The sequence below is a fragment of the Sander vitreus genome, chromosome 4 (genome assembly GCF_031162955.1).
Source record: "Sander vitreus isolate 19-12246 chromosome 4, sanVit1, whole genome shotgun sequence".
NCBI lineage: Eukaryota > Metazoa > Chordata > Actinopteri > Perciformes > Percidae > Sander > Sander vitreus.
Genome location: NC_135858.1, coordinates 7,779,402 through 7,799,155, shown reverse-complemented (window position 1 = coordinate 7,799,155; position 19,754 = coordinate 7,779,402). Strand labels below are relative to the sequence as shown.

Sequence of the window (19,754 nt, the reverse complement as noted above, 5' to 3'; positions counted from 1 at the left end):
CCAGTATTAATGTCTCCTAAAATAAAGCCCCAATCAGAAATTTTACTCCATGGATGCAGTACCAGAACAAGTATTTAATTTTGGCAAACATTCTAACACAGGTTTGTAAACAATTTTTCCCTTGTTGAAATAAAGACTTTTCATAGAAGCCATTCATCCATCAAACTAAATCTGTATCAATGTTTAAAAAAAAATAAAAAAAAGCAAAGAAAAAAAAATAAAAAAAATTCTGAAATCTTTCACTGAACTCAAATTGAGAATCAAATACATTGGAAATCAAAATACAGATGTGTCCTCTGATGGATGACACGTTTTTGCTTCTTAAACAGGAAGTTTGCCGCTGGATAAAGCTGAAGAGGTGAACGCAACCCTTTCCAGGGTCAAGCGATGAACCATTCTGGAAAATAAGGATCCTCTACATCTCTTCAATTAAGATCAGGTGCTGTTACTCCGGCCAGGTTCATCCTGAGCGCTCTGGCTGGTTGAACACTATAGCAGCTTTTTTTTTTGTTTTTCATGTTTCTTACTTTTTTGTCAACATTTCTGTTTTTCCTTACACCTGTCACTTCACATAATGCACAACCGTACGAACACACACAATTTGTAACATCCCTTCCTTCCTTCACTACTCCGACATGCACACGCACACTCACACAACCTGTTTCCAGGCAGTTATAGTTCCTTTGTGTAGCCTGTGGACTCTAAGGGTCAGCCCAACTCGACATTTGAGTGTAAACTCCTTAAGGCACCCATAATGCACCGTGAAGACTAAACTCTGTTGGTGCAGGGAATACTTCCCCGTACTGACAGGGGATAATACTCCTTTAGTTAACCCACCCTCCCCATGTGGCCATTACAACTAAATTTACAATCCATGCACACATACTAGCTCAAGTGATTTCTCTGCCTCCCCTTCAGCCTCAAACAAACAGTAATGTGTTGAAGCAAGGTTATCCAGTACAATCTTTAAGAAAAGAGAGGAATTGAGGCAGGAGAGTCATCTTTGCCAAATGAGATGACATAATGGATCTTGCGTGCAAAATGGCTTCACAGAGTCAAAACACATAAGGCCTCATTTTTTTTTTGCATTGTTTTCAACAAAAGTTAAACAATATATCATCTGCGGACTCTTCTTTGCACTGCGAGTCCCAAAATAAATAGATCTCCCTCTTTTTTTTTTTTACTTAAATACAAGTTAATATTTTCTCTTATACTCAAAAATACTTTTTTTTTCTTTTTTTTTTTTTTGCCTGAAGGTAAAGTCCTTCAAAAGTTAGAAGCGTTGAAGATTTTCCCCAAACCCCTTCACACATGCAGGCAGCCCCTTCCACTGGTCCAGTGGTATGAAATTCCACAGGAGCTCATTGAGAAGAAACAGAGAGAAAGCAAAAGATGGGGGTAAAGTCAAAGTAAGATTATCAAGATTGCAGGCAACAGTGATGCCAGTGGAATCAAAGATTGGAAAAGAAGCAAGGAATGAAAAAGGATGATGAGAAAGGAAAAGGGAAGGAAGATAGGTGGTGGGGGAGGGGCTGTTGTGGAGGCAGTAACTGAAGGGGTGTTAATAAATAACAGCCAGTTAGACACCCTCTCCTGGTTCGACACTCCTTTCTCAATACTGATTAGTGAAGAAGATGTGTGCTGTGCTCTCAGCACCAGGCCTGGGCTCTGCGCTGGTCAAAATCAGCTATTAGCCGCTTGATGTGGGCCAACTTGTTGTGCAGGTACTCGCAGCGCTGTTTCTCCTCGTGGTAGTTGGGGCTGTGCTGTAAAACAAACACACACATAATATCAGACTCCAGGCATCAACCCACAGCAACTCCTGCAAACAATATGAGAAACAACAGGCCACGTTTTTGTGGTCTATAGAAGAAAAGAAAAGAAGAAAAACACACACACAATCCTTAGACAGAAGTCTATGCAACTACTCACTTGTTTCATCTTTTTGTACTCTTTCAAGACTTCTTCTTGCACCTTCTGTAAAAATAAAAAATGGTCACGTTGAATGCAAATCCACATCATTTATAAATATTACAAATGACATAACTTGCATTTACTATCTCTGTAACAGGAAAGTGTTAACCAGTATGGGTGAATGCTACATTTAGCTGATAGAGAAACTTTAAAATTTAAAACTTCAAAGTTGATCTTTGTGATAACTTGGCACCATAGCAGCTCCCTAAACAGGGAATCTGAATTAGGGCTGCACGATTATCGCCAAAATGATAATCACGATTATTTTGATCAATATATTGATCACGATTAATTGTTGATTTTAACCAAAACGAATTTTATTGTCACATAGGCTAATTATAACTGCTTTCACATCCATATGGTGCTACATTGCTCCTTTGTTGAAGGATACTATGAAGGAGTATGCCATTTCAGCTTTCCAAACATGCGCGTTTGCCGTGAAAAGATACAGGCAACGCAATTTTCTGTTCACGTTAACGGCGCATGTTAAAATCCGGTGCCAATAGTGCACCGGTGCCCGGTATCTACCGGACGAAATAGCAACGCGGATTACGGTGCCACTTAAATGTCTGCGTTGCGCTCTGATGCTCCAAAACAGACGTTCGAGGCAACAGAAACATCGCTGCATGTCACACTAGTAAACACTAATAACACGTTACACAGCAGCTAACGTTAGCCTACCGTTAGCTACAGTAGTAACTGGATTAAACACGGCTAAAATGCTGACAGCTAAACGGTGTAGTGTGACTGTATTTCACTGTTAGAGGATTCCAACAGCGGGACGTACAACAGTCTGCCGCTAAAGCTAAAAGACTCAAACTGGCACTGGTCACTGCTGTTGTCTGAAAAACAACACAGACGGGACTAAACGTAGCATTTACTGGTAAACTGGTAAACCTCGGGACAACTTATGACCGACTGCTATCTGCTGTGGAATTTTCCTCACGTTACTCTGTCCTCTGACTGTCAACATCTAAACTAAGCTGCATGGTACAGGGAACAACTCTGATTGGCTCATGGAGGCACGTGATCAGGGAGTAGTTTACGGAGCTTTGGAAAAAAAAAAAAAAAAAACTTTGATACAGAGCGTTCTATGAACGGAATGAAGCATTTTAAATATCGCTCGATCACGTGAATTTGATCGTGGGAAGCCAAAATCGTGATCGTGATTAAAATTCGATTAATTGTGCAGCCCTAATCTGAATGTCTGATGACAAACACTAAACACTAATACTACAACGAAAACATCATCACGTGTGTTTCATGCTAACTGATGTGACCTGGTATTCTTTGGTGCCAGGTGCCAGCTTCCGGCACTTGGCATCCAGCTGGGTAAAGCGGCGGGTGATGCTCTCCACACGGGCATGTAGCAGGCGATACTCATCATACTCTGCATTGAAGTCATTCTTGTAGCTTTGCCGCTGGTCCATGGACACCATGGGCATGTACTTCCTGTGAACACAGAAAAAGGAATTTAACTAAATGATTGATGATAAAGTTCTCTCAATTCCCCGTTTTCCTGTCCAAATGTTTGAAATTGTGAAATGAGAGACCGGAAAAGGTAAAGGAGGGTCACGCTGTGTGAAAATGAGAACTTGGAGGTATATCAAGGTTACTCACACTACATAGTCGGGCGTCTCAACTGTGGAGGAGAATTCAGTAGATTGAACTGGCTTCTCTTTTTCTGATGAGTCTAAGGAGAAAAGTGTAAGAATGTAAATACTGCACTGATAATACATATAACACAAAATCAACACTGGATGGACAACTGTATTTAGCAGCATGGATAGAAAAAGCCAAATCTAAAAAGCACAGCATCATTTGTTTTTAAGTGCTCTTATTATGCTCATTTTCAGGTTCATAAATTGTATTTAGAGGTTATATCAGAATTTAGGTTTAGGTTTACATGGTTTCATTTTCAAAAAACACCATATTTTTGTTGTACTGCACATTGCTGCAGCTCCTCTTTTCACCCTGTGTGTTGAGCTCTCTGTTTTAGCTACAGAGTGAGACATCACACTTCTGTTCCATCTTTGTTGGGAGTCGCACATGCGCAGTAGCTAGGTAAGGACTACTAGCCAGTCAGAAGCAGAGTATGAGGGCGTGCCACGCTAGCAGCTAGGCGAGCATTATAACGTGTTACAAAGTGACGCACGTTCATCACAGAAGTAAAGGCTGGACTACAATAGAGCAGTTTGGAGCAGTTTGTGAACAGGGTTTTCTGTTGGTGATGGTAAGTCCCTTTGGGGTGGACTTTGGGCTTTGGGAGTCTCTCCAACTAATTTTAAAATATCAGGTAAACCAAAACTAAAGACCACAGAGTAAAGAAGAGCTAAGACCAATGCCTCATGTTCAGACAACGTCCAGTACATCCGTGTAATCAAATATCAAACTGTAACGGACAGATAAACATTTGAAACAATCCAAAGTCTTAAAGATAAACTGGAGCCATGTCAGTCACAAGACATGTCAATGCCACAAACACACACACCATTTATTTGTTTTGCCATAGTTTTCAATTACGCTGTAGTACATGACAGACGCTTTTACTAAATGTCTGTGTTTTGTTGTTATGAATAGATTTTGTTATTAGATGTTTGACTTTGAAAATATGAACGTCTTTGCTTAGCTAGTATGTACAATACCAGGACCCTAAATCTGACAGCAGTAGCAGTCATTGTTAATTTCATTATTTACACCTGTGCTTTTCCTAATGTTACATGTCAAATAAGCTTCTGTGAAAAAGGCCTATTGGAAAAATGTTATTTCAATATTCATTGAGCATTTGTTTGGTTTGGTCCCCACAAACTCCTGAGAAAATATCTAGATTTAGCAGCTAGATGCTAGCAACAGCTAGTCATCAACTTCATCGGTCTGCTATCTGATGGGCAAGTGGCGTACAGTGCGTTAAAGCTGGTTTGCAAATAACAGTCGTCTGCCATTATAGAAATGTGTGGGCTATTAATTCAATTAACAATTAACTATACAGAGCTCAAATGCTACCCGGACTGCTGCTAATTCTCTGTGGGCTTGACACAATGATCAACCCCTTTTACATCATGTGTAAACTGTTAATATAAAATTAATCAATACACCTTTAAACCTTACCACACACTGACTAAAGTTATTGACTAAATAAAACCTGTAATTAGTGAAATGAATGAGAACAAAGTGCTGCCTGAGAGCGTGGGAAAAAAATATTTAACTATTAACAAATGCGATGTGCAAGCTGAAAAAGTTGAGGTGTGTGTAGGGCAGCAAATGGGCTATACATGCAATGAAAAAAATGGTACCGTCATTTAAGTTTTGATACATTTGGTTCAGTGATGCTGATAATTAGTAAGATAGAAACACACCTTGATCTTTGTGAGGATTCTTGTTGACAACATCTCTGCTCTCTTCCTCAGCACTTCGCTTCTTTTTGGCTCTACGAGTTTCTTCAGCTTGCTCTGCTACACTGGGAGGACTTCTGCTATCTTTTTCTGTCCGTTTCCCTTTCTCCCTCTCTCGATCCTTATCTTTGTGCTTCTTGGATTTCTTTTTAAACTTCTTGTTGGTACTGCTGGACAAGGGGGGGCTGGTGATGACAGTGGAGGTAACTGTGAGTGAGGTGCAAGGAGGAGGGGGAGGAGGAGGAGGGCTGGGGGAGGCGGCTGGTCTTGGGACGGGGACAGGGTGTCGATAGCGGTCCTGCAGGGTCCTATCGGAGGAGAAGGGGCTGGGTGAAGGGTCTCTGCAGGAGGAACTCTGGTCCATAGGCAGGTCCTGGGTGCCACAGCCCTCCGGGGTGCTGGGTGAGTTGGAGTTGGAGGCTGGGCTGGGCTGCTGGTGAGAGGGTGCAGGGGGGTGGGACGAGATGGGGAGATGGGTGGGAGGGCCAGAGGTGACATTGGAGGGTAGGGACGAGTGTTTAGAGCTGGGGCTGCCCTCGTCCTCACGGCGGTCAGAGGAGGAGGATGAAGACGCGGCTGGCCCTCGATTGCTGAGGTGGGAGATGCGGGCTTTCTTGGGTGCCAAAGGATCAATGAAGTCAAAGTCTGACTGGCGCTTCTGGAAGATAACACCCAGAATTTAGCTTAAAAAAATTGCATACTTCACTGTGGGTGGGTGTTAGTGTGCATTTGCTCAGATACCTGGGGGGATGTGGGGACAGTGTCTTTGGGAGAACTGCTTGATGAGAGGGTCTCAGTAGGAAGCCCCGATTTGCTGTTAAAGAAAGGAAAGTGTTGTCAGTGGGGGAGTATGGTGTAACTCGAACCGCTCCAACTATACATACTCCGCAAGTCTGCGCTAAAGTCTCCTGTAGTCAGGTGTGTTTAGCAATCTGTGATGCAGCAGAGCAGCAAACTGTAGCAGCTTGCAGTGTTTCTATCACAGAAATAGACTGCGGTCAAGCTTGCTGTCGGTCACTCGCATCTACGTGGTCAAACCAGCCGAAGCTAAAGTTGGAGACAGACACTGGCAGGACATCTTTAACTGGGACAACTTACAATCCTTCACAATAAATTATCACAAAATCTGTAAAGATTCAAGGTAGAACCCAAGTCACTCGTCTTTAAGAAAAATATTTTAAAATGCCTTTAAGATTAAAAAAAAATAAAATAAAAAACTACTTCAACGCGTTTTGGCGTCTAGCCTTCTTCAGGGAATTACATGCACAGGAGTGGGGTGAAACAATTCAAAGCAGCAGGCGTAAGCTCATCATCAGGTGCAGACGGTCAGCAATCAGGGTAAACCTCTCTACAACAGTGTTCACTCAGTCTATCACAAAAAATGAATGCCTTCAGCAGGGGGGCATCATCCCCAAAGATCAATAGGGTGACTTCTCAAGATAAAGAAAAAACAAAAAAGGACAAGACAAAAGAGAAGAAACATGTCTTAACAACAACAACCTAAAGTTACAAGCCCATAGCATTAACATACAAAATAGAAAGAAAAAAAAATCAACAAGTAGTGACTAAAATCTAAACCATCAAATGATTTAGATGTACCAGATGTATTAAAGGAATTTTAAAATATTTTTCTTAAAGACGAGTGCCTTGGGTTCTTCCTTGATGTCTATTGAATTGGTTTATGCCCCCTACCAAAGAGCACTGTCTTGTGGTAAATTTGTGTCCGTTACAATGTACACATTTTTTTTTTTTTTAAATTTACTTAATTAAAAATAAATATTGGGATACACAGTAACACATAACATTACAGTTGGCTCCTTTGTCCTTTACACAGTACTGTTGAACTGACTGTCACCTTTATCCCCTCAGGGGATAGGCTACCACTTTATACTAGTACTTACACTTTAGTGCAATTACACACCATGCAAATGCGTTATTAGTTCAAGTAACTGTGTATTTAAGCCCAGAGGGAAAATTAAATGCTTAAAAGGTCATTTCTGTACCGAGCCAGGATCCGGTCAACCTGGGACTTTTCATCTTCAGAGTAGCCAGGCCAGTCTCGCTGGACATCACGATAAATAAAGTCCTTCAATGAATACGTGTTGTCTTTGGGGTTCAGGTTTGCCACCTGTTTTGTACACACAGAGATACAGTTTAAAAGTTAAATGGACAGCATTAGAAGTATACATTCGTACAGAAACTTCACATTTCCTGTGCTGGCCTAACATCTGTGCATGCAAATAATGTTTAACAATTAAGTGGCTAGTTTATGGTCGAAGTGAATGAAGCCCTTAAACTGTGAACCGGATTTCCTCAGGCAGATTGGTGTACCTCGATCTCATGTTTAAGGGGGGTGAGGGGATCTGTGGGATCAAATTAGAGATACCTAAAGAACAAACGTCTTAGGTGTAAAATACCTAAATAACAACTTTTGCAAAAACAGAAATTATTACTGCTGGATTTTTCTCTGTAATGGAGGATGTGTAAATACTACTCACTGGGTCACTTCTATTTTAAGAAGCTCTCTTTTAATATTGACAAGCATATCGTGGCAAAACAAACACCTTACAGTACCTGTTGCAGGGTGGTCCCCAATGAGTTTCTGTCCTTCTGGTTAATACCATCCCGTTGCAAACGGGCAAGCACTTCCAGCTTCTTGTAGGACCTCAGTGCCAGCAGGTGGATGATGCGGTCCCGGAACGGCCGCTGGGACACAGGGTTATTGGAAAGGCACTTACGAATAGTGTTGGCTGGGTTGATGGGTGTGGAGCGCTTGCGCTCTGGGACTACATCTGGGGCTGATAGCGCCGGCTTTCGGATATGGACTTGCTTTCCTAGACACAGAAGGTAAAGACAAAAGAAAAAAGAAAAGAAAACAAAGTCTAGGTGATTAGAACCCAAGACACTTCTGTTCTGAGGTGCTGAGCCATATGGTTAGTCAGGGTGCCTGCACATTTCCCTATACTGCTTAATGGTCACAATGAAATTCTAAAGCTCTTGTAAGGTGTTCATACTTTTGTTACACAGCCAATGTTCCCAGGTCTGGTGGACCCACAACATTATTAGGCTTTAAAATCAATACAGCATTAACAATTTATGTAAAAATACTTAAGAGGTTTACTTTAGCTCAGTCATTGAAAATAAGTTATTTTTTATGTTCTTCACAGAAAATGAGCCAAGGCCAACGAGTTTCAGTTAGAAGAAATAATTAATAGCATAATTTTTCTTTTAGCAAACATTGAAAACGGGTCCCACAGACCCGAACACCACACAAGAGTTAAGAAATTTTGGTTGAAGAGAAAGGAACCCCTCTCCTGTCCCTCAGGGTAAAAAAGCAGAGGCTAGTAGCAATGTGAGGAGGTGTAAGCTTACACACTTTGTTATATAAGCTTTTCACCTGCGGAATCTGCTATTAGACAAAGTAAACGCAAAGTTTTGTCCTTCAGAAATAATCATTCTGTACATTGAGAACTTAAGTAGAACAAGAGTTTAGTAACAAAGAACATTAATTGCCACTGATTTTAAAATGACATGGGTTGTGCAGCTCTCATTAAAATATACAGGCTACAAAGATAAAAAAAGAAACACTGTTACAGACTGTTACCTGAAATTAACAGCTGGTGAAAACAAGAAGCTAAAGGCCCTTTTGCATTAGAATGCCCACTCCAAACCAGCTGCTACAAGCTCTTGTCCCACCCCTTTTCTCTGCTGCTCTTCTCGTTTCCCAGTTTCCATCTGGGCCACTGTATGCAAATGTATCACCAGGGCTTAGAAAAACAGGCCTGAGGAGGTTTTAACTGTAGAAATTACTGTAATAAAGTGAATTCAAGGAAGCAGTTGTCTGTCTGAGAGTTTTACAGATTTTTGTATGCATACAGGCCTCATGCCTTCACAAGACAAAAGACCTCCGCAAGAAATTAAGTTACAGTCAAACTTATAGATAAAGCAGTGACAAAAAAGTGAAAGCTGTATTAACAGAGATCCTTCCGTTTAAACAATAAAAGCACTCTTAACGAAGTACACCTGGCTGTCTTATCTTTCCTCCTTCCTCCAGAGACAATTTTTGTATGTATTGGTGTGTGAGTGGAAGAGATAAGAGCTTCTCACAGAAAGAGAAAAGGATGCTTGATTTAAGTTCTCTGCACACCGAAGGCCAAACCGACCGAGCTCACCAGTCAGATCACAGTAATTGAATTAATAGTAACCTATTAACTTATTACATTATATATGCATCTCCAGTAGTGAGTTACAAAGACCAAACTATTTTGCATCTAGTGTTGCTCTGTGGTTTGTTAGACCTTGATAGCCAAACCATTTCCACATAAGAGATTTTTTCTTCATATCTTTCCCATATTATCTTGGTGTAAAACTGAAAAAGCATGGTAACACTGTTATTCAATGTGAGCAGGTATACTGTATACACCTCAGCAATGGGCTAGGCCTGCATGATGAGGAAAATCTGCAATAACATTGTTCAATATTACGATGACGATATGACAATGATAAATAAATATTGAAGTGTGCATATTAACTATACATTTCCTATGTCAGTGTGGTTGTCTTTAAAATCAGAACCAAATTACTGCTGTGCTCGTGTAGGCAATGGATAAGAAACTGCGACAGAGCAGATTAAAATATCGCTTTCTACATGTCTGCATGTTTATTGTTGTTGAACAGGTGTATTGCTGGGACCAAGCGGAGGGACCAAGCGGAGGGACCAAGCGGAGGGACCAAGCGGAGGGACCAAGCGGCTGCTGGCTAGTTAGCCAACATTAGCTTGCTAATTCCACCCAACATGCCTTCATGCTACACAGGTTACAGAAAATGAGTCAAACAACGTTCTCATCTGGAGATAGCAATGTGCTTTCCTATCACGTGACAAGACTGTGTGAATGAAACATTAACTTGTTACATTTGACTAAATATAGTGTCTGCTGGCTAGTTAGCTAGCTTGCTTGCTAGGGGGCTCAGTCAGTCTAGCTGACCACAGTGCAGAGAGAGAGGTCTACGGTCTTTATATTAAGTTTTAACGGTTATTTTATTAGGTTGTTTTGTAACGTATAGGTACATACATCTTTTAAAAGACATGTTTATGTTGAAATAAATATACCTACAGTAACAGTAGTTAAGTAGCTTGTATGTTTGCCATCTTATGGACATAATGTGTAATAATAGATATTCGAGTTCGAACCTGTGTGTTTTTTTAGGAGAAACATTTCAATGTCATTTTTGGCCAGTTTTGACAGCCCTGTGTGTATTAGATTTATCAGATAAGATGACGATGAAAAATTAGAATAGCCTTCTGTGTGCGCTCTCAGTCATTTGTTTGCTTTCTTCACTCCCATTTTTCTTCTTGTGTAATAATTCACTTAAGCTGAGTAGGCAATCAGATGGATTCCTCGGGACGACACAGATGGGAAAAAGCAAAACCAACTAAATTGTATGTGCCTACACATCATGACAGCGTGCACACAGCCAAGTAATCATTAGCAACAGCCACTTCAGACCATGGACAGTGAACAGCTATCGTGGCATTTTGGAACCCACCACTACAAACAAGCAATATTGTTAATAAATTATATTATAAGATTGGTACAGCAGCCTATTAAATATATACATGTAATGTATGTTATGGTTTATTTGAGAGTATTTTCCAGTTAACTCTCATCTTGAAAACAAATTTGCAACGATGTCCTCTGCATAGCTTCCATAGTGAACAGGCTAGCTATCGGCGGTGCTAGCTTGTGATTCCTGTCTCTCACAGCGGGCAGAACTTGTCATAAGGTAATTACAAAGCCCATCCATTTAGAGTGAAGACATGATGGGTCAATTTGACTGTTAATTGAAATTATTCTCTCATTGAAAACTATTGCTCCGCCCTCTGTAAATTCATAACTGGACCACTAATCACAGAGCGGAAAGCATTATATTTTCTTCCTAGCAACAGCAAAATTCTGATAGGTTGACAGTTCATTTAACGCTTTAAATTCCAAAACAAACTGAATAGGCAGGTTTGAAGGGGTTATTTCCTCAAAAATGTTGATTGTCAAATTATGAATTGATAAAATAAATGTACAACTGATGACTTTCTAAATAATTTTTAGAATATCTTAGGCCCTGCCTGAGGGCCTGGAGGGCCCTGACGGTTCCCCACTGGTAACAATCGTAGTTGTCTCTACAACGGCCTCTGTGATCTGCTGTCTGCTGACATCACTTTGTGTGTGTATATGTTTGTGTGTGTGGAGGAGCTCAACCCTGACACAGAGCAGGGGAGAGGCTGCAGCGTGATGATAAATACTACAGTTTTTAGGACCGGGACTCGTTTAATACCAGGTTTCGGTACAAATAAGTCCTCGCAAGGGATATGTGCTAAACACAAGTGACAGTGACACTTTCAGAATAATTTTGGAAGGCTGCGAGTCAATAAAAACAGAAATAGCTTTACCAGCAACCTTCTGACCTTATCAGTCAGACTGCTAATCTGGAAAAGACTGAGAAGGCAAAATGGCTTAGTTAGTCGCAATAATGCCTTTGAAAGGAGTCGGGCCATCAGCTATCACCTATTCAGTCCCTGAAAAAGGGGCCAAGTTTAAAAAAAGAGGAGAGGTGTTGATAGAACGTAAAACCATTCTGGTGCCCGCGGATCAAACCTGGCATCTGCCTGTGGCACATGCAGAAGTTAGATTGTAGTGAGGGCCTTACCTCTGTACTGGCCCCCAGGCTTGATGACTTTGGTCCCACGTTCACGTGTGTCCTCCACGGCCTGGGTCATGCGTTCCCGGGTCACCTGGTAGGAGTCATTAGTGGCACACACTGTGACCTTGTCCTGTACAGTCGCCAACAATGCCAGGTGTGAGGCCCCTGAGCTGGAGACAAAGAGGCAGTATGACAGAGAAATGTGAGGCAGAGAGCAATTACCTTCTAGCAATGTGTGGTAAGACAGTAACAGTTGATTCAGCTGACCAGTGGTTACCATTACCTCGACACATACTGATGGATGCACTCAAAGCTTCCCTGAGGGTTGTCCTTGCCCACATTAGACAGGTAGAAATCAAAATTGTGGAAGGTGTCTGAGGAGGAATCGGTCTTGGGAATTTTAATGCGCTGTAAAAATTCACACACAAAAAAAAAAAAAAAGGTAGAATAACAAGTTATAGTATCTATACACATCTACAACTTAGCACATGTAAGCAAAAACAGTAAATTAAAGGTGCTGTAGGTAGGATTGTGAAGACCCAGGACCCAGCCAAAAAATTTGAACATTGACAACTTCTCAGTCCCTCCCCCCTTTCTGCTAAAGCCCTGTCACTGCCCGATGTGAGTCGAGTGCAGATGTGAGTTGCGCATGCGTCACTTTGCGACAACCTGCTAACGAGAGACTTCTGTAATGTCAATACAATAAAAATGAACCTACATAACGAAGCTCGTTCAATGCTGGCTACAAGTTAGCAATCAAACACAACAAAGGCTGTCACTTGAATGGCGTTTTGAGCTAACGTTAGCAATCAAAAAATCATAGATAACTAAAACGTTTTTGAAATGATTTCTACCTTCCGTTATTGTTTGTAATGAGAAGTTTATTATTTTATGGATTTCACAAATTTCAGTATGACACGTAATGCTGTAAACCGTTTAAATCTGAGCATGCGCAACTCACATCTGCACTCGTCTCACATCGGGCAGTGACAAGCCCAAATGGTCTCCTAAGCCACTCCCCCCACAAGGGAGAGCTGTGCACGATAGAGCGCGTGTGAAGAGGGGGGGAAGGTGAGGAAACCTATCTGCAGCTCGTGCGTGGGGAAGCGGGAGGGGAGGACGCTATGAAATGCATGTGCCTGAGCAGTGACTGACACACAGTCAGACAACCCCCGGCCCTGATTGGTGCATCTGAACAGGGAGCGGTGGATTTTCGCAAATCGCACTACAGGCTGTAGGTGGTGCCAGAGGAGCCGGATTTTTTTTTTTTTTTTTTAAATTACCTGCTTCATGTAGTTCTACTCGAACATAGGGTCAGCAAATATGACAGAAAGTTAGTTTTATAAGGCTTACCTACTGCATCTTTAAGGAATTAATACATAAGTAACTTGTCATTAATGGATGCAAAATTAAACTGGCTGCTAACCACCTGAAACAGAACTAGGTTTTTTTGCAATGTGATCACTCATCTGGGGAGGGGGAAGTACTTACCCCTTGGAGTCCCTTGAATTGTATTGTTGGCTGCAAAGAAGGTACATTCTGAAAGTAAAGAGAAACAACAGTTTAACCCCTACCAACACTGGAAACGTAAAGGATTATTGGGAGAGCAATACCAGCTGGATAAGTAACAAAGAATAGCTACATTAACAAAATAAATGGTCTAGAAACTAGGGTTAGAACAATACATGTATTCATACTGAACCGAAACGGTACGGGCGTCACGGTTCGGTGCATGAATTTACACGGTATAAAAATAAATAAAACTCGTGCAAATTAATGTAATGTAATGCGGAACTACTGTTAGATACGCGGGTTGTCCATCAGGACAAGCTGGCGTCGCGAGTACACCGCGAGGCTCTACGTCTCCCCAGTTTTTGCGAATTAGTGAGCGTTTTATTATTGGCAGCGCTTTTCCCTCGATACAACCATGGGAATATATTCTACAGTAGACAAGAACTTTTGGACATCCATGCACTCTGCACGAGCAACGTTTTTTCCAAATCTTCAACTTCCACCGGAGATAGCCAGGACGTCGGGGTCTAACATATCAGCTCTCCCGGGAAGGAGGGCCCAGAGGCGGCGTCAAGACCATCAACGGAAGCGGGGAAAGCGCGGTGGCCTACGAGCTAGGCTATGGCTAACCCCACATAAGCTACCACTACCAAGCTTATTCCTAGTCAATGTGCGGTCACTGGCGAATAAACTGGATGAAATATGACTCTGAATTACCTCTCACAGACAGATTATGGACTGTAATATCATGATTTTCAGTGAAACCTGGTTGAATGGCCGTGTTCCGGACGTTGCAATCGAACCGGAGGGGCGGACTATGTTCAGAGCTGACAGAACAACTGAAGACTCCGGTAAGACCAGAGGCGGTGGTTTGTGCATTTATGTCAACAATGCATGGTGTACAAACGCTGTCATGACCGGGAGTCACTTTTCAGAGAACCTGGAATATCTGTCTGTTAAATGCTGGCCTTTTTACCTACCCAGAGAATTCAGATGTACTGTTATCATGGCCGTTTATGTACCCCCTGATGCCAATGCTAAGCAAGCAATGAAAGAACTACATGTTGCCATTAGCAAACTGCACACCCAGAAGGGGCGTTTATTGCTGTTTAGTTCTACCAACATGTCTCCTGCCCGACCAGAGGGGACAGAATCTTGGACAAGGTGTATGCCAACATCCCCAAGGCCTATAAGGCTACACCACTACTTTTTACAACTTACTTTACACACTTCAGGCTGTTGCAGCTAGCTCAGGAGAGAGACTGTATGATAGGCCTGCATGATTCAGGGAAAAATATGAATCACGATTTTTTAGCTTAGAATTGTTATCACGAAGTGTAATGTTTACACATGAGCCATTACAAAACAAACTGGCAGTACCAAACACCTCACATCACCACAAGCCTGTAAACATAGAGGCTTCAATGAATGAAGAAAATAAAGTACATACTTGGCATTTATGTACAGTAGGCTACCAAAAATAATGACATAACACATTGAACTAAATATGGCCCTGATACAGGCTCTCTGAACTCCTTGAACATGTATTTACATAATTAAAACATGTTAATGTCAAATGCTTTCAATAAATTAATTGAAAGGAGAAAAAAATAAAATAAAATCGTGAACAGGGGTGAATCGAGATCGCGATTTTATAACGATTTATCGTGCAGGCCTACTGTATGACACTAGGTGGTACAGCCTGAGACATGCACAATGAAAAGACATTGGCTTCTGCATTTTTGTTTTGCTTTTCCATCCATTGTACCGAACTGTGATGTCTGAACCGAGGTATGAACCGAACCGTGACTTCTGTGTACCGTTCCACCCCTACTAGAACCTGCCATACTATTTGACTGACTTCAGAATTCCAAACATTTGGTTGTAGAACCACCAGAGCCTTGGGGTCCTGTCACACCAGGCATACTGCAAACCTAGCACTGACAATACAATACTAATAAATGTTGCACTTTAACATTGTGTTATGACTACAGCTGGCAGGAAGGGGACTTTCTGTGCCTGTGTGAGAGAGAAAAAAAACTAGGGGGTAGGCCTAATATGTATTCATAATGCAAAAGGAGAAACCCTGAAGAGCCAGCATTGCAGAAAGACAATCTCTCTAATTTTCATGCAACTGTGAATCTGTTAAGTGTCTTGCTAGGTCAGTAATATGAATTAAGAATGTGTCTGTCTAGAATATGTCGGTTGCAACCAGTACAATCTAGACAGACATATAAAATAGTAAATAAAAATCACTGACAATTTTCTAAACCAAAAGGCGATGTCATATTGCTTGTTTTGTCTGACAACCAGTCAACCTAAATACATTCAGTTAACAAAATTCCTCACTTTGAGAGGCTTGAGTTCAGGAATTTTCTGTGTTTTTGCTTTAAAAAAAAAAGACAATCGATAGCGAAATAGTTGCAGTTTCTTTCTGTTCATCATCTGAAACTGGCAGTCTGGCTACAGAAACCATGGTTAACTGTCAGCCACAAATACTCGATGACAGCCCACTGGCAAGCCAACATTTGGCTTGGTCTTAACAGAGAAACCATTTAAGTCAACTTTACCTATATCTTCCTTTTAGGTGGTTAAGAGGTAGGTGGTAAGTAAAATTGTCGCTTTCATCTGAACATAAGCAGTGGATTTTGGACAACACTCAAATACAGCAAATATTTTGAAGAAGATATTTTAAAAATGTCTGTTTTGTGTAGGTTTGCAGATTTGTGTTGGTGGCTACTTGAAATTGAGTTGACAGCCACAAATATGCAGTGGCTGCTTTAGTTCAGTATAGGTTAGGATGGGAATGCACAGGACCTGCTTCTTCACACAGCTAAGGCCAAGAAACCAGTTGGCTAGATTATAGATCATCATTTAACTTCTTAAATGTTGCATCAACTGGTTCGAGTGGAATGTGCGTTTTATTAACAACAGCTTCTCTTCATACATTAAAATATGCTTAATAACTCATCCATGAATGAAGATGCATATAATCTTTGATAAAATGTTTACCCGTTCCAGACTTAAGGAACACGCCGACTTATTGGGACTTTAGCTTATTCACCGTATCCCCCAGAGTTAGATAAGTCCATACCCTTCTCATCTCCGTGCGTGTCGTAACTCTGTCTGACGCACCCACCGCTAGCCTCGCCTAGCATAGTGGAGTGATATTACTCCAATTCCGAGCGAACTCCAGGCTAACTCTCTGCTCCTCACCACGGGACTTCTCAGGTGCTGCGAGCAAATCACTCCGTCCAAGTAGCAGAAGTAGCAGTGCTTCGCCTTCTGAGAATTAGTTCCAAGTTTGTATACGGTTAGAAGATGGCTGTGTCTCATGTGGTCTTGTATTTGTACACGCTGTGCCTATACAAATCACAACATGTAAATAGGAAAATGTTGGCGTTATTGTGTCACTTATTGGGAGCAGTAGGCTAGATGGAGCCGGTTACCTCCAGCATCTGTGCTAAGCTAGGCTACCGGTGGGTGCGTCAGACAGAGTTACGACACGCACGGAGATGAGAAGGGTATGTATGGACTTATCTAACTCTGGGGGATACGGTGAATAAGCTAAAGTCCCAATAGGTCGGCGTGTTCCTTTAAGGAGAAGCATGTCATGGTTGTTACTCCAAGCCAATGACTGACTCCCTCCCCCACTATCTATACACTTACTCACACACATACAAGTCCTCACACACACAGTTCTGATCACATTTCACATCACCACAGAAAGACAAAGATAGCCAGCTTCTATAGTTCGATGACTGGTTGAGCTACAACACACATTACTGAGAGGGAGAGAGAAACAAAAAGCAGGCAGTTTTGGCTGCTCAGTCAGCAAGAGATTGCAGGCTGCCGTTCAATGCAGCGTACAGACCAACATTACCACATCCAATAAGGTTGTAGCATGGGCTGTCACAAAAGAATTCCGTCAACTGAGTGACGACTCGGTTTTCCAGTTGTCTGAAACTAGGATAACTAAATAATCACTTTAAATTGTGTTATTGATCCACATTTCATTTAATTATATTGTGCTGGCAGTGAGCAAAGGTTTCACATACATGGATGTGAGTAGTGTGTGGCATACAGACACAGACCATGTGCCATAAAAAGCAGTCACAGAGACCTATGAACACTACAGCCCCATGCTAAACTACGGTGCATCAGCCCTAAGCAGAGACCTAGGCCATGTCAGTGTGTTATGCAACGGCGTTGTTGGCAGACTTAAGTCAGGTAACTTGGCTTCAGGCCTCTGCAACTCAAGACTGCAGAGGTCCATATTAGTTCACCTGTCTAGCACTTCTACAAGATTACACCATTTGAACAGTTCAAGATTAAAGTTATATTTAATCTGCACAGGTATGCAGTCAGGTATTAGCACTCTCAGCTTCGAAATGACGTGGTGGTGTCAAGCTCAGGGGTGAAATACAGTACATTTCATGAGGTAGTTTGGCCAGAGCTAGAAAGTACATGAATAAACTGTATTTTGAACAAAATGACACTGATAGCAAGAACAATTATATTATTTTAAAAGAAAATTAGGTTTTGCTGATATCAGATACCATATATTTGTGACTGTTGGCCAACTCCTCTCATGCAACTTGAAGTAAATGGGAGTATACAAAACAACTTCAACAATTTGGCAAATGAGCCCAAATTCCATATTTGTCCCGTGTACACCTTTGAGACACTTGCTCATAACGTAGCGTTATACATCCTGTAGCTACAGTGTAGCAGCTCGTTTGACTGCAACATTTTATAATTAAGTTAAATGGCTGAAAAGGGATGAGCCTAACTGTGAGCTTCTTAACCCTCCGAGGTTGTAATGCGACTTTGTCAAACTAGCTAAAACTTCTAACCATATGGTAAACTGACCAGTCACCGACATGCTTGAAACGCCACTAACTTGTTATCAAGTTACATTAATTTATCCGCATATGTAACAACCTCGTCGAATGAAAGTTCATGTTAGTTAATTAAGCTTTTACTTTAAACTCTCCGTTTCTTAAACGTGTCTGGTGACGAGTGTATTCGTCGATATGAAATTACGTATTTCCTAATTTGGTCAAAGTAACGTTTGTTTGGAAAGCAAAAATGGACTTGGCTAGCCAGCACAGCACAGTATAGTACAGTACAGGGAACTCACACTAAAGAGCTAACGCTGGCTAATCAGAACGTCTAACTTTACCAACAGGGTTTCTAGGTTAAATAACATTTGTCAGTTCTTAAAACCAGGCCAGACCATAAGGCCAAGGCCTCATTTACCTTCTTCGGTTGGTTAATTTAATGACACAAGACTAATACAATCAAAAAACAAGCAGAAAGTCGCTCTGTCAACAGCTTAGCTAACTTTGTAGCTTTAGCTGTGCGTGGCAGCTGGGCTTCCCAGCTGAGACAAGCTGTGTCAGCCCGACAGTCCTGGCTCATTTATACTGAAATAAACGGCCGTTTCACTCACCATACAATTTTGGTAGCTCTCTATTGCTCTCAGCGCTGTCTCGGTCAATTTGACGTGTAATACGGTGACTCTATCTGCGCTCTGTTGGCCACAATTTAATCCGTACCTCCCATCCTCGGAGAGCGCCGCCATCTTTACCAGCCCTCCACCATCGTCCCTTTGAGCTTGGAGCATTTTAGCACCCCAGGCTCTCTGTGCTCATTCTGGCCCGGGGAGGGACTACAGCGGCTGCCCACAGGGCTGAAAGTAGTGGATTGGTCATGATTTTGCTACCTTGTTAGTTTTTCACTTTCCAACTACAGTATACTTACAGTAACGTTATAGTATGTATCATTGTGCTTTAGACTGTGGTGGAAAGTAATTAAGAATTTAGAGGTAGGCTTACTTTACTTTAGTATTTTTTAGTGTACCGGCATGGACTTTTACATGTAAAAGATTATTTCTACACTGTTATAATGCTACTTTTACTTTTTTAATACAGTCAAAGATCTTAACTACTTATTCCACCACTTGCTTTAGAATATATGATTTAGGCTACTTATACAACAGGTGTTTATGTTGTCATATTTGGTCTTTTAAAGCCTTATTTGAGGAAACGTTCTAGTAACTAGTTTCCCATAGCCTCTCTCTCAAGCACACACACACACACACACACACACACACACACACACACACACACACACACACATACACACATATACATGTAGTTACCTCTTGGCAAAACT

The 19,754-nt window shown here is 41.5% G+C and overlaps 1 protein-coding gene across 1 annotated transcript; it reads right to left on the bottom strand.

The window, feature by feature from the left end:
- Positions 1-1,119: 1,119 nt before the first annotated feature.
- ell2 (elongation factor for RNA polymerase II 2) lies at positions 1,120-19,224 on the bottom strand. Its single transcript, XM_078248004.1, has 12 exons — positions 19,030-19,224; positions 13,554-13,601; positions 12,346-12,470; positions 12,069-12,232; positions 7,941-8,200; positions 7,370-7,494; positions 6,108-6,180; positions 5,331-6,024; positions 3,595-3,667; positions 3,255-3,426; positions 1,933-1,977; positions 1,120-1,766 (listed from the first exon to the last, which is right to left on the bottom strand). Exons 1-12 carry the CDS (start codon positions 19,201-19,203, stop codon positions 1,650-1,652), a joined length of 2,070 nt encoding a protein of 689 aa, XP_078104130.1. The 5' UTR covers positions 19,204-19,224; the 3' UTR covers positions 1,120-1,649.
- Positions 19,225-19,754: the final 530 nt, after the last annotated feature.

Bases quoted from the DNA above. Each gene is read 5' to 3' on its own strand.
- ell2 (XM_078248004.1), bottom strand. From the start codon at position 19,203: ATGCTCCAAGCTCAAAGGGACGATGGTGGAGGGCTGGTAAAGATGGCG. The intron at 12,471-13,553 runs GTAAGTACTTCC...GAATTTTTACAG, and splicing joins AATTCAAGGGACTCCAAGGG to CGCATTAAAATTCCCAAGAC. The intron at 6,181-7,369 runs GTACAGAAATGA...TTTCTTTAACAG, and splicing joins GTTGACCGGATCCTGGCTCG to CAAATCGGGGCTTCCTACTG.